This window comes from Xyrauchen texanus, chromosome 44 (assembly GCF_025860055.1).
Source record: "Xyrauchen texanus isolate HMW12.3.18 chromosome 44, RBS_HiC_50CHRs, whole genome shotgun sequence".
Taxonomy (NCBI): Eukaryota; Metazoa; Chordata; class Actinopteri; order Cypriniformes; family Catostomidae; genus Xyrauchen; species Xyrauchen texanus.
In genome coordinates this window covers 11,307,867-11,323,275 of record NC_068319.1, presented here as the reverse complement: position 1 = coordinate 11,323,275, position 15,409 = coordinate 11,307,867, and the positions used below count along the sequence as shown (strand labels likewise).

General features: G+C 37.0%; 1 protein-coding gene across 1 annotated transcript in view; it reads left to right on the top strand.

Annotated features, from left to right (window-relative positions):
- The window catches only part of ppm1e (protein phosphatase, Mg2+/Mn2+ dependent, 1E), a 69,802-nt gene extending 54,640 nt beyond the window's left edge, over positions 1 to 15,162 (top strand). Inside the window, exons 3-7 of the mRNA XM_052117736.1 lie at positions 1,315 to 1,514; positions 6,172 to 6,360; positions 6,483 to 6,626; positions 8,206 to 8,299; positions 10,094 to 15,162. Coding sequence (XP_051973696.1) covers positions 1,315 to 1,514; positions 6,172 to 6,360; positions 6,483 to 6,626; positions 8,206 to 8,299; positions 10,094 to 11,004 — 1,538 coding nt within the window. The 3' untranslated portion in view covers positions 11,005 to 15,162. The remainder of the gene's footprint in view (positions 1 to 1,314; positions 1,515 to 6,171; positions 6,361 to 6,482; positions 6,627 to 8,205; positions 8,300 to 10,093) is intronic.
- The last annotated feature ends 247 nt before the right edge of the window (positions 15,163 to 15,409 follow it).

The following is a 15,409-nucleotide window of genomic DNA, read 5'->3' as shown; positions in this document are numbered from 1 at the left end:
TTTATTGATTTATTTAGTGATTTAATGCTTTTATTTTTTAAAACAATTTTATACATTTATTTTATGATTTAATTTTGAGAGATTTGGCTCTCTATAACAAGGGGCTGGCAAGCTCCAAAACACTCAAAGACTCAGACACTACATTCCAATTTTTCAGAAGTCATACGATAGGTTTTTGAGAGGAACAGACCGAAAGTTTAACTGTTACTCATTGAAATCTTGCCCTCTGCCATAGCGCTCAAATTTTATTTGCACTTTTGCCTTTTCAAATTCGGCACATCGCGTTACATTAACAACATGCGTGAACCAATGTTTTTTGTGTCAGTGACATCAAAACTGACGTGAAACATCTCGATGCACCAAGATACAAGTTTGGAACAACATGAGGACAATGATAGAATTTTCATTTTGGGCGAATAAATTAAGCCTTTAATAGGCTCTTCTTAATTCTATACATTTTTGATAAACAATAAGCCAGTTAGTTGTCTATCAAATGTTTTATATTGCTGTCTGAAAGAAACTGTAGGAAAGAGTGTACAGTTCAAAGATGGGTGTGAAGGTAGGGGGCAGATGGACCTATGAAAACTTCACACAATAAAGGAATGCCATTCTTTCCCCATTGAGACTAGAGCTGGAACATCATCATCATTAACCAATCACCTCTCTTTCTCTCTCAGTTGGAAGATGGCCTCTTTTGCCTACTGTTCTCAATTCTATTTCTAATGAGCATTTATCAGCAGCTCATGCACAATTCTTTTCCAATATGAAATTGAATGGCACTTGTGTTTGTGTATGGTTCATGTATGTGTTTCTATTTTACAATCTATTGACAGATGAAACATGGCTACCGAGTCCTCATAAAATGAATGCAATTACACCAGCTCTGCATGTTTGTGTTTGCTTGTGAACTGTAGTATGTGGGTATTGACATGAAACACTTTTGAAGGTTGATGTCCAGTGGCGTGACATGCTATACTCCTTTAAATAGCATTTTGCTATTATTATTATTATTATTATTATGCATGCTGCTGTTATGACATCAGATCAATTGAGAGATTACAGAGAATATTTGTACTTCATGATGAAAAACCTCATTTGTCACACTTCAGGACATTTAAAATAAACTAGTGAAGGCAAAGAGGTGATGGATATGGTAAAATAACTTAAAAGGCTGATCATTCACAGCAGCTAAAATTGACAGTTTCCCCAATCATATACATTTTAATTTAAAATCTTGATGTTGATTAAAAAAAAAAAGTCCATGGACATGTTATGCATCAGCTGCCCATGAAAATGTAAATTTTTTCTCAACAGAGATTGAGTCAGTGAAGCTAGCACGGTTGGTCTTTAATAAGCTGTGCGAGATATGCTGTCATTGGCTCAAAGAGTTCCCGTATCGCCGTCGCCACTTGCCATACTACGAAACCTCTATCCACGCCATTAAAAACATGCGGCGTAAGATGGAGGACAAACATGTCGTCATTCCTGATTTCAACACGCTTTTCAATCTGCAGGTATGGCTTTGAACATGGCTTAAAATCACATTTTATTTCTGATTATAAACACCAAACATAAATAATCCTACAGTTAAAGGTGCTGTACAAGAAATGTAAGATTTTACTAACTTCAAATGCACACTCTCTCTCCAAAACCTGACCCACCTATCCTAAACTTGGCAAATGATTCACAGATAGAGAGTGTTTCTGATTGGCAGGTTTTCTGCTTGGCCAGAAAATATATACATGTTTTTTTATACCACCTGTGCTGTCACAAATACAACTGTGGTTTCTCAGGAAATCTATTTCAGTTATATCTATCAGGTATCATTTTATGCGTTGTATTCTAAGAATCGCTTAGAGCACATTTAGTGAATATAGAGATGTTTTTGTCTTTTCTTAAAAAGTTCACCCAAAAATGAAAATTCTCTCATCATTTACTCACTGTGTGCATGACTTCCTTCTGCAGAACACAAACAAAGATTTTTAGAAGAACATCTCAGCTCTGTTGGTCCTTTCAATGCAAGTAAATTGGCCAGAAATCTGAGTCCAAAAAGCAAATAATAGCAGCAAAAATGTAATCCACACAACTCCAGTGGTTAAATCCATATCATATATATGATAGGTGTGGGTGAGAAACAGATCAATATTTAAGTCCTTTTTAATATAAATCTCCACTTTCGCTTTCAAATGTGAAAACGAAATTAAACAGGTGCCACATGTGACTTTCAGAATGTGAAAGTGGAGATTTATAGTAAAAAAGGACTTAAATATTGATCTGTTTCTCACCCCCATTCATCATATCGCTTTTGAAGATATGGATTTAATCACTGGAGTCATATGGATTACTTTTATGCTGTTTTTATCTGGTTATTGGACCTTCACATTTCTGGCCACCATTTATTGCATGGAAAGGACCAACAGAGCTGAGAAATCTAAATTGGTGTTCAGCAGAAGAAATAAAATCATACACATCTGGGATAGCATGAGGGTGAGTAAATGATTAGAGCATTTTCATTGTTGGTGAACTATCCCTTTAAGATTATTTGACCTCTTTAATTGATACACTAGCATAGTGAGGGCAGAAAATTATGGGGAGAAGAGTTTAAAATATGATTGTGAAAAATTAGCACCAGGGCTCAATGTGTATGAGCATCTGCTAGACCATTGCTCCAGCCCACAGGCAAATTGTAATGGCGCCAAAAATCTCATGGATACTAAGGCTGCCAACAGCTTATGATCTTTTTTCATCAGACATTTTTTCAAGGCCTTCAAAGAGCTTAATCTTTGTTGATTTCAGCCTACTACGCCTTAGAAAATAGCTCTCCCAAATGTATGAAAACCTAAGAAAATAGTTGAGTCTCTAGATAGATTTTAAAGCAATGATACACTTTGCATCACTTTATATAAGAATCACATTATAATAGAATTGTTTTGATCTTTTCTTACACTGAAGAAATAGCATTATGTAATCTCTTTCCTGTCAGTGTAATTTCCACTGGAAAGCAATAAGCGAACACAGATTTGCTGTCTCATGTCTAGATTCAGTCTACCCCTAATGAGAGCAGACAGTGTGGCATGAAATAGACCCTCCTCAAAGCACGACTGTGGGGAATATTCCATTTTGATTGCCACACGTTTCATCAATAAACTGTTCTCTTCCACACTTTACTAATAAACTCTTAAACTGTCAGCTTGGGTAATTGTTTGTTTATAAATGTTAGTATTTTACTGGTATTATTGGCAAACACCAGCATCTCTTTGCCATAAGCTAAAATAAATTAAAGACTACTCAGCCATAAGTGAACATAATTCAATGCATTTAGAGAGAGAGAGGGGTAAACGTAGTTCCATCATTGGAATTCATGTGATATTCTACATGAAGTTAAGTCAATATTTATTTATATAGCACATTTAAAAAAAAAATCAGTTGAGCCTATGTGCTGTACAATTTGGAAAGAAATATAAAATAATCATTCAAAGGTCTCTTGTCCACTTACTGCAATCACATGCAGTGAACGCACATCATGCATCACAATCCACACAGTATATATCCTGAATAGTTTATGAAGTATTGATTAGTGCATTTCAAATCATAGTATGTTGAAAATAGTACACCAAAGGCTGATATTGCCTACAATCCCTTGTGAAACATAATAGCTCTTGGTAATGGTTTTCTTTTGACTTTTTTCAGTTTAAATACATTTTTTAATGTATGTAACAGAAATGGTGCAAAAATAGTGACCTAGAATTTCCTATACACTCATTGGTCAAACAAACAGATAGTCCAACTCCAAACTCATGCTATCCGTTGGGCCAGTTGGGATGCTCACACAGAGTATTGTTTTGAAAGCACGTCCCAATGCTGGTGTATTCCTTTTTAACAGACTCAAAAGTATGTAGTTTCCCATCACCAGTAAAGTACATACTTTTAGTGCATAGTATAAGAAGGCTAATTGTGCCAGAGTGTCACAGTCATTGCAATGGATGTTCAGAGAGTCGTCTATAATGAATTCCTAATTTACACCAATGAAAGCTTATCCAATTTGACCAACCCTGCTGTGGAACTAAGCCATTTAATTACTCTTAAGCTGCTGATAATTAAAAGTGATCAACATGAACATTTGATTTGCATATATTTCTCATGTGTAATATTTCATATAGCCATGTTTGCTGTAGTTTATTAAGAAAGCAGCTTCAGATGTGTTGAAAGCCAGGGGTTGGCACGTTTTTGTTTTCTGTTCCATAGGGATTGAAATACACACACAAGAATTTATGTCAATTAAGGATGGATTATGAGATCTTTTTCGTGGAAATAAGCTATTTTCTTAATAACAACAGGAACATTTATTTTAGTACAGTGAGTGACTGTTGCAAAATATTTCTAATCATAATGTTATGAACTCAAATGTGATGCATTAGTAAAACATTGATTAGGTTAATTTGCCATGATATGGATATAAGAGACAAATTGTATATTGACCTGTGGAGTTTTTTACACTTTAATATAACACGAGGGTCTAATTAATAAAAACATATTATTGCACAGCTCTCTGGAATATTGATTCTGATTGGTCCATCATGGTTTTCTGAGGACAAATATTTTTATATAATGACCACTAATGTGTATAATTGACTGTTGTCCCTGGCAACCAATCTCCAACCAATCTGTGCTAATTTAATGTCTCATGTGTCACTCAGCACTGTCTTCTCACTTAATAAAGTAATATGATCTCAAATCAATATGTCAGTTCCATTCACTTGTTTGGCAAGTAGCCATGTAAATGGTAAAATGGTCTACACTTATATAGTGCCTTTTTAATCTTAGCGGTATTCAAAGCGATTTACACTCATTCACCCATTCACACACCAATGATGGCAGAGCTGCCATGCAAGGCGCTAGCCTGACATTGGGAGCAACTTGGGGTTCAGTGTCTTGCCCAAGGACACTTTGGCTTTGGGGTTGTGTGGGCTGGAAATCCAACCACCAACCCTGCGATTAGTGGACAACCTGCTCTACCACCTGAGCCACAGACGCCCCCGTGTAATAGAATAATGCAAGGATAATGTTAAGCCAGTGCACTGATGAAATTAACAGATGGAAATGACAAAACTTCCTTCAGTTAAACAACAAGACAGAGGTTGTATTTGGCAACAAAGGAATCTTGTTGTCATTTTGGAGTCAGACCTTATTTTCAGTAGTCACATCAAAGTAATAACTAAATCAGCCTACTATCGTCTAAAAAATAAAGAGAGAATTCGAATTTTTGTATCCAGTCAAGACTTGCTTATGAATTCATCACCAGTAGGGTGGATTACTACAATGGACTCCTCACCGCCCTTCCCAAAAAGACCATTAGACATCTGCAGCTCATTCATAATGCTGCTGCCAAGTTTCTCACCAGATCCAAAAATTCTGAGCATATTTCTCCAGTCCTCAGGTCTTTACACTGGCTGCCAGTGACATTTCGAATTGATTTTAAAGTACTATTACTTGTTTATAAATCACTCAGTGGTCTAGGACCTTAATAAATTGCAGATATGCTTGTTGAATATAAACCAATCAGACCTCTCAGATCATTAGAATCAAGTCAGTTAGACATACAGAGGGTTCACTCAAAACAACGTGAAACTGTGTTTAGCTTTTGTGCCACCCGCAGCTGGAACCAGCTTCCAGATGAGTTTAGATGTGCTCCAACAGTAGTGACATTCAAGTCTAGACTAAAACACATCAGTTTATTTGTGCATTTTTTTCAATGAGCACTGTGTTACACTTAATAATTTTATTGCATAATTTTATTTCTGTATTCTTTTTCTTTTTTCTATTCATTTTAATAATTTACATTTTTTATTATTTGTATTACTTTTCATTCTTATTTCATGTTCTTAATTTGTTTTTATTTATCTTGTATTTTCTTTATCATTTTTATGTAAAGCACCTTGCATTGCCATTGTGTATGAAATGTGCTATATAAATAAACTTGCCTTGCCTTTATCACAAAATAAACCCTTCAGGATGAGATTATCATGATAACCCTGTTGGTGTTTTGTTTGCGATAATTATTGTCTGGCTGTACATTATCCCTTATATATTTTTTAAATAAAGCTTGCATAACATTGAACATTGTAACAGTGATTTTATGAAGTGACGCTAACAGAAATCATATGCATTTAGGATCAGGAAGACCAGGCATTTTTTGCCGTGTTTGATGGTCATGGTGGGGTGGACGCTGCCATCTACGCTGCCAATCACTTGCATGTTAACCTTGTCAGACAGGAGATGTTCAGCCAGGACCCAGGAGAGGCCCTTTTTCATGCCTTCAAATTGACAGATGAGCGATTTGTACAGAAGGCCGCACGTGAGGTGAGCCCCGACCTCATAGACAGACTCTCTGACATAAAGATAAACACTCATTTTAGCCCTTTCTGCACTGACTGTATCTGTTCGCATCCATATGCATGAGTCTTTGTATTTTTGTGGAACAGACCCTGCGCTGTGGCACCACAGGGGTCGTGACCTTTCTGAGGGGACGCACACTACACGTGGCCTGGCTGGGTGACTCACAAGTCATGATGGTGCGGAGAGGTCAACCGGTGGAGCTGATGAAACCACACAAACCAGACAGAGAGGTGAGATACACCAGACAGAAAGTCTAGAGTATCGTTAGACAAGATTTCAACCAGAAAGAGTGTTTTTAAAGATTTCCTGTTTCAGTGGCACACCCAGGCTTATAACTCAACAACAAAACAAGGAGGGTCAAGTTTTTGGTATCATTTTAAAGAAAACTTTTCAAATGGTTTAATGATATATATTATGATAACTTCTGAGACTCTCAGCCTAATAAACTGCTTAAAAAAAAAAAATGCTTTTTCTTATTTTTCTGATTTGACAATATATATCTCAAAGTGTAACTAGTGTAGATCTGAAAAACTGCTTTTATTTTGTTCCCAATCATGTCACCTGTAACTGAGTAAAATCGTGTGTTGATATGACAAACATTATTTATCCTATTTATTTCCAAGTGTACAGAAGCCTCTCCAAAAATTACAACAATTTAAACATAATAATTGTACATAAGAATGAATTACACATGCAAATACAATAATGACTTAAGGTATGCGCTCTCTTCAAAGCATGCAGGCATAAGTAATAAGATCTCATTTTGTTCCATTCTGTGTCATTTGAGCCATCATTGAGTCTGTGTCATGTACTTGGCGACATCTGGTGGCCATATGTAATTATAGTGAACACTCCTCTCTGCCTAAATTTGGATGACTTCCACCTCTGGTTGCAGCGATCTGAATCCTAATATGATTGGTTTAGCATTCCATGTTGCTGGACAACATACTACATCATTTCTGAAAAAGTCATCTGATCCAGGAAAGATAATGAGTTTTTAGACAGATAGCACAATATGTACTATGTGTACATTGTGCTTTGTGTGAATTATCTAAAAATCTATGAATCCGATTACGTTGTGTGTGGTCTTGTTTTAAAGATAATCACCTCCTCTAAGTAATTATGTGTGATATTTTATGTTCAGTGTATTTTTCTTGAAGTTATATGCAAAAATGTGGCATTTAAGCCTGTTTACATGTAACATGTATGTATAAGATATGTAATTAGCTATATTTGTGTCTTTGAGTAAAACAAATTGGCTGGTTTTATTCTACTCTTTGAGGACTTTCCAACAACTTATGACACCTGGCTATTTGATAAGTCTGATGTTTTTACCAATTACCATAAAATGGTATCATCCGAGTTTAAAGGGTTAACCTGCATGATATTTATTGGATCAAATTATAGCTTCAGTCTGCTCAGTTATTAAAGGGTCAATTTATGAAAGTGTAAACTTGTGTTTTATCTGGGTATTTTTTCTTTGTGTAGACAGTTGACATAGGATCAGCTGTCACCAGTCCATGTACCTGTTTTGTTTTTCATATGCCAAAAACTGGTCCTAGATCAGGCATTGCACTGCATATGACCTTCATTCTTAGCTCAGAAGTCCTAGCTGAGAGATGTCCTTACCGCATTCAATCAACAAAATTAATGACAGCAAATCTGTGTTACACAACACACCCCCAAGAGCTGTTTGGAGCTTTATCTGTGTCATTAAACTATATGTAAGCCACAGCCTGACATTTCAGCCTATTAGAGTTTCACTAATTGACACTGATTGTTGAATGTATTGTTTGTTTGTGTGTGTAGGATGAGAAAAAGAGGATTGAGGCTCTGGGTGGGTGTGTGATCTGGTTTGGCACATGGAGGGTCAATGGCAGCCTGTCCGTCTCAAGAGCCATCGGTAAACCATCCATTTTTTTATGTTAGTGGTGCAGAAATTACACTTCACCTTTAAGGATATAATTTAGAATATATCTTTAAAAGTTGCAAAAAGTGAACTTAAGGTCAGTGTGTATGTATTTTAAGAAGAGGATGTACAGGACAATGAAAACTGTTTATCAGCACATTACAGATTTCAGTATGAAGGAGAGAAAGTACATTTTGGCACATACCATGTTTAGTCAATCAGGCCAACAGTGTAGTGTTGAAATACTTACCAACCACAATTTTATTGTGGTCTTTGGAATTGGACTTTGCTGATTCTACATCACTATAATAAATAGTTGATATAGTATCAGCTTTTACACTAATAACAAAGACTGACCTCCAGCAAACCCTAGGAAGTGTTCCCAAGGCTTTCTGCATAGAAACCATTTCACTCCCTAATCTGTCAGATAATCCAATCAGTCTAGCGTTTAATTCCCTTGAAGCTTTTGATTCATAAATAGGACAATTGAGGCTAATTCCACCAAAATCCTAGGCCACTGGTATTTTGCATGAAGTATTCTTGGGCGAATCTCACGAAACATGTCAAGGTCATATTTCACCCTATGGTTTTAAGACAGTGAAGCTATTTTTTTTTTTTGCATTCTGCATTGCATTTACGAAGGAAGCACACTTCCTTCGTAAATACTTATTACTGTAATAAATAATCTTAAATAATAAAATCTCATTCTCATTAATGTAATGTGGAAAAACAAACAAATTATATATATTATTCAAAATGTCAAGTATTTATACATCATGGTATTGTTTTTGGACTGCCTTTAATTTTACTGATATAAAAGAATGAGTAACGAAAATCTAATTAGAATCACAATTAAGAATAATGGAGGGGGATAATGTCTGGACACATTGCTTAATTGTCATGAATGTACTTTCACAATAAAAAGATTGTATTTTTCCCAAATATATAATTTATATGAATAAATATTAGAATAAAAAAAATTATATAATATATTCTGTGAAGGATGTTAGGGTAATTTTTCACACCAAAATCAGAAAAAAGAAATAAGAAGTTGTATTTTGTTTTAAAATACAAGTAAACCTGTTTTTAGTCAATTTAAAATATTTTTTGCTTACTTACTGACAATTTTCATTGACAATTAAGTACCCCTCCCCCCATTCTTACTATAATAATCTCATTTTCATTATTGTAATGTGAAATATTATAATGATGTATTATTTGAAATATTGTAGAAATAATTCAAATGGCAGTATTTGTTGTCATGTCTGTAGTTTATACTGATTTAAAATAAATATGTTGGTATTGGAATAATGAATAACTTATTAGAACCAACATTAAGAATAATAGGAATTAAAAAACTCACTTACTAAAACTCTGGACGCATTAGGTTAATGCGAATTTTGGGGGAAAATTGCATAATTTTTGTGACAGTAGCACCACCGAATGGAATTGCAAAAATAAAACAATATTTTCAAAACAGTTTTACGAATTCGCTTCTCATCTGATGTTGTTGAAACAGTCAGATAGTCCCGCCCCCAACTCATTCCATTAGTTGAATATTGTTGTGGAGGTGGGTCTAAACGGGTTATTCAGAACAAACACAGGAATTTTATAGTTGCATAGAGACACAGTGTTTACAATTTACAATCAGAAAATTTACCTAAGTATGGCTTACTTATAGTTGTCTTTGAAAATTAAGCTGTGATAGAAGAAAGTATTTTAACATAGAAAAAGTTATATATTTCAGCTTTAATCACATTCACTTTGATTTTTGTTTTGTATGTGTAGGTGATTCAGAACACAAGCCCTATATCTGTGGTGATGCTGACTACACCACCTTAAACCTGGACGGTACTGAGGACTACTTGATCCTGGCCTGTGATGGCTTCTATGACACCGTGAATCCAGAGGAAGCAGTGCGGGTGGTCAGTGACCACTTGCAGGAGAATAACGGCGACACCGCTATGGTGGCCCACAAACTAGTGGCCTCAGCCCGAGATGCTGGGTCCAGCGATAACATCTCAGTAATTGTGGTGTTCCTCAGGGACCCCCGTTTGCCCCCACCATCAGAGGAACCTGTGGAAGATCCAGCAGAGGAGGAGGAATTAGAGGCCTTGCAGAGTGAACTGGTATGTCAAGATGGAGGGGCTGAGAATGGAGGAAAGAATCGGAGCGGCTGGCCACTCCAGCAGTGTTCAGCACCAGCTGACCTGGCCTACGAAGACCGCATGGATTCGTTTACGGACAGAACAAGTCTGAGCATCACAGGGCCAGACCTGCATGCAGAGACTGGCTGCTTCAGGCTCCCAGCTTCATCAAGCCTTCCCCCAACCAGAGCCATCACGCCAGACCTCATACCCCCCTACAGCGGCACTGGCGCAGCCTGGCGCCCCTGCCAAGAGGAGGGCCTTTCTGGGTTCAGGCAAAAGCCCCAGCCTAAACCTCGGGTTCCTTTCTACACGCAGCCCAGCTCCGATGGACAATTACTGGAGGTGGTTACGCTCTTCCCCCAAGAAGGACGGAGGAAGAGGCGGCTGGAGGTTATGCCGCTACGGAGGGAGACACAGCGCCTGATCCGGAAGACCAGGGAAAGCCATGGCCCTCTGAGCTGTTTCCCTAGCGTGCCCTATCCTCTCCGGTCCCCAGAGAGGAAGCCTGGGATAGCCTTTCCCCATGTAACCCACAGTAAAAGGGTCTAATCAACAACTTCCTCTCCCATCATACTGCCCTCCATCACTAAGGCTTAAACACACTCATATTACACAACACAAGCTGAGGACACAGTAGGCAGACACACACACACTCTGTTCCAAAACCTAGGGAGCTACATGGATCCTTTCAAATTCAAAAAAGCATTGTGTTTAGCTCCGTAAAACATAATTCATTCAATACGGAAAAATATGAATAAAGATTGTTAAGTTAGGAGTATGTAGGCAGTAGCTAGCTTACTAGGTTTTGGAACTGAGCCACATATTCAAACACACACAAACAGATAGTACATTGCTGTAACGCTTCCCCTCTCATCTTATATGAGCCAGCCTACCAGATTTCTTCATCACTCTCAGCCAGCTTCCTCATCCTTAAAACACTCTTATCTGCTCCAGTTTTATTTGTGTGTGTGTGTGTGTGTGTGTGTGTGTGTGTGTGTGTGTGTGTGTGTGTGTGTGTGTGTGTGTGTGCGTGTGTGCGTGTGTGCACGCGCACAGAAGGGAAAACAGAGTTGTGTAAAAACTGTCCTAACACTTTTCTCTGTGTACCCATACACATATGTGTATACAGTAGTTCAAATGTCACAATAGGTGTAATACCTTTTATCCAGCAGGTTATTGCAGTCAGCGGGAAAATGACTGAATTTCAGTACTTATATCTAACTGATATCAGAGTCAAGAGACATGATACAGCTTTTGTTTGCTAAAGCCCTTTTTTAATGTTCAGACACTATATATCAGAATTTTCTTTAGGTTTTTATGTTTTTTTTTTTTTTAAGGTAAGGTAAAAAGATGGATTTTTGAAATTACAGTTTAAGATTCATGCGTGATTTGTCACTTTTCTATTTTAAACTAAAAACTAACTGGTTTTCGTTGCTGCAATGGCAAAATTATTTATTTTCAAACATTCGATAATGATAGATAGAAATAACATAACATTACTGTCAGACAGACAACATCCGTTGCATTACTAACGATCACCTAGGTTCTGCTGTTACAGTTTGAGGGAGAGCAGTTTATATAGTTGTTTTTGTAGATGAGCTATTAAACATATCAGATCAAATTTAAATAGAGTACATTGTCTAGACATATTCCATTAATATTCAGTTTTCAAAACCAAAGAATAATGGACATGACAGAGTATTTATCAGGAGGCACAATACCATCCGTAGAAAGGATATGTGTTCTATTTCAAGTGGTGCATCTACAGAGTTATGCTTTTCAAAGATTTCAGGGAAAATTAGTCTGAGAAATTGATCATATTGAGTTCAAAAACAAAGCTTTTTGGCCACATATCTCAAATCTTGACAATGGCTATTTTAGATCTGTTTAATTAAACTATGATCTGTTTAACTAAACTTGCATGGGATATGAAAATGTAGCTCTAAAGGAATAAAAAGAGCAGGAGATCTCTTTATGGTTGTATTTGAAGTGGCCCTTAGGTGTTGAGGACATAAATAGTGTAGTTCAAGCAGCTCAATGTGTGTCCATTTTCTTAACATTTTCTTCTGCATTTTCTTCCCTGTTTGACAGAATGGGAAGTAAATAGAAAGTAAATCTGATCACTCTTCCACTAGTCTCTTTATTGGGATTCATATTTTTTTGGATACACTTTACTAAAAACTTGTGATTTTTCAGCCACCTCAAATGGTAAGAGTCCTTACCCAATCTCTAAAATAAAATTCAAATAAAAATGTAAACGAGTATAGTGAGGGACTCACTATATTATAAAAAAAAAAGAAAAGGTGTCAGCTGTCTCTCAGTCACTGATATCATGGCATCACGATGTATAGAAGTAAAATGCCTTGGAAATTCAGTAAGGAACAATTAGCTTGAAGGAATGTTCCAAGTTAAATACAACTTAAGATCTAGCGATTAATATCTGTTGATTATGACAAAAAAGTTGACACAGAAATATGTTTACAGTAATGCAGTGGCAATCACAACCTAGTACGCAAGTGGGTAGCACTTAATAAATGTTTAAAATATGCATTTATCACATGGTTTTGAAAGTTTAACCATAACACTTAAGTGATAGAATCACAGTTTCAAACATTTAACCATAACACTGAAGTGATAGAATCACAGTTTCTAAAGTTTTACCATCAAAGTTTCGAAAGTTTAACCATAACACTTAAGTGATAGAATCATGGTTTCGAAAGTTTAACCATAACACTTAAGTGATAGAATCATGGTTTCGAACATTTAACCATCAAAGTTGGTCATGATCAGCTTTACTGTTCTTCTGACTACTAATGCTGCAAACCCTATATTCTTTCTCTCTTCAACTATAATTAGAGGAATGACTTTTGCCATTGCTACCGTGCCATTGCACTGATCAGTTTCCTTGTATTTCTTTCTAATTTTGGTGGAGGTCAGCTTCAATCCCACATGTTCATTTGGTTTACCAAGACCCTCCTAAAATATATCTGACACCAGTGTCCCCTTCTCAGAAAGGGGCTTGAATCTGATCTTGCATCAGTGACCTAGGTAAAAGTAGAGAAGTTGAACTGCTGTAGTGCATCTTAACTGGTTCAGAATGTAAATCCAGATGCAGAATGTAAGTGGAACCCCCCTCCCCCCCTTAGTTCTTCATGGAGAATCAATTAAACATTTAGCCCACATTAAAGATGCCCAGACTGTTTGGAATGTATGTGATTCTTTTCGACCAACATCCATTTTTAACCTGGTTTTAAACCCTTGTAACTGTTTTCAACAATTCGGAGCATGTTGAAAATGTCACCGGCTGCCCTGCCGACTGTATCATGCCTCATAAATCTGAGATCTGCAGAAGGAGAGGAAAATCTTGCCCAAGGCTTTCTAGATTGATTGATGGCTAAAGATTGTCCCTGTCCCAAAAGGTACCCTCAACCCTTGTGGTCCTCTTGGAGTCTAGACTTTACTGCATGAACTAGGTTATTGTCTGCTGTGAAATCCAGTGCGTGCTTAACAACATAGCAGCTGCAATGATTAAATGGGACCCTCTACAGTCAAGTGGACTGCATGGATGCACACAAGTGAAGGCTACTATACCATAAGTCCTTCAAGTCTGCCATTTGTGACAGGGCTATTGATGACTGATTGAGTGCAGCACTCAAGACATGGACCTTACAAAGAAGCTGCACTATAAATGATGTGTGCTGTCTAGATTCAGAGATAACCTTCCCCTTTTGCCATCACCATCATGTACAATCACTGCCTACATCCCACTACCACCTAGTATGGGGCACAAATTATATATTCGAAGTGTAGTAACTTACATATATTGTATACATGTATGTGCGTTTTAAGAGTATGCATGGGTGCGTGTAATATTTGGGATGTGTATATGATGTTTGTCTTATAAATGTGCTATTTTTTTCACCACTGATAACTCAGATGTCTGTAATTCTTTTCAGTAACCCTCACCCCGCTTCCTTTTCGGCACACTAAAGAACGTACTTGAAGCATCACTGGAAGCACGCAAGTCTAACAGATGAAACATATGTTGTCTGTTATACAGGCTCTCAAGAAGTTGTATTCATGAAGTACCAATGGTGCAAGTGTTGATGAGTTTGCCAAGTCAAGGACCAAAGTTCCAGATGGTTCATTTCAATGGTCGAGTACATGATGCTCTCAAAAGAACATCTCTTTTTGTCTTCATGTACTCTTGAGCCTTGGCCCCTATGGATTGTTAGACATAGTGTTTCCCATTTTATTGAAAGCCGCGAGAACCGCGTCAGAGATGCACTCTACCGATGGTTAGCCCTCCTCACTTGATGTTACTGCTTTTTGTCCATGTGCTGTTCAGTACTGTTTTTTTTCTGCTAGCAATAATGAACCTACGCAAGCCATGGGTGAAGAGAGCTCTTTAAATGGCTCGTCTTCTCTAAAGCAAATGTGAGGAAGGGTTTAAAGGAAACTAGGGGGTGTGGGGGACATATCTTAAAAAAGAAACCTATGTTACTGATGGTCATCACTGTATTCTATTAAACCTGTGTTGAGATACCACTGCTGTACTCTCCAGTTTTGTTCTATTCATGAGAGATGTAATGCAATTTTTATTGTTTGGTGACTCACAGTCTTACTTTGCCCACAGTTTATACTATGAGAATATATGCTTTCTTATAATTTCTCTGACTGGTCACAGATATTTTGGTCTTGCAGCAACAAAACAATGGTATTAATAAAGGAATGATGATCAGAGCCCAGTTGCAAGAAACCACATAGTCTAAGAAAAACCATTAGTTATAAATGTAAAGCCAATGTCCCTAAGATTTTTCTTAACTTTAGGGATTTCCTGGAACTTGCTGCATAACGCGGGTCAGAATTGGAACATGGAACACCAGTTACTGATTATGTAATTTGTTGCATCATTTATTCATTTATTCATCACTTCACTGCAATTCATAACTTA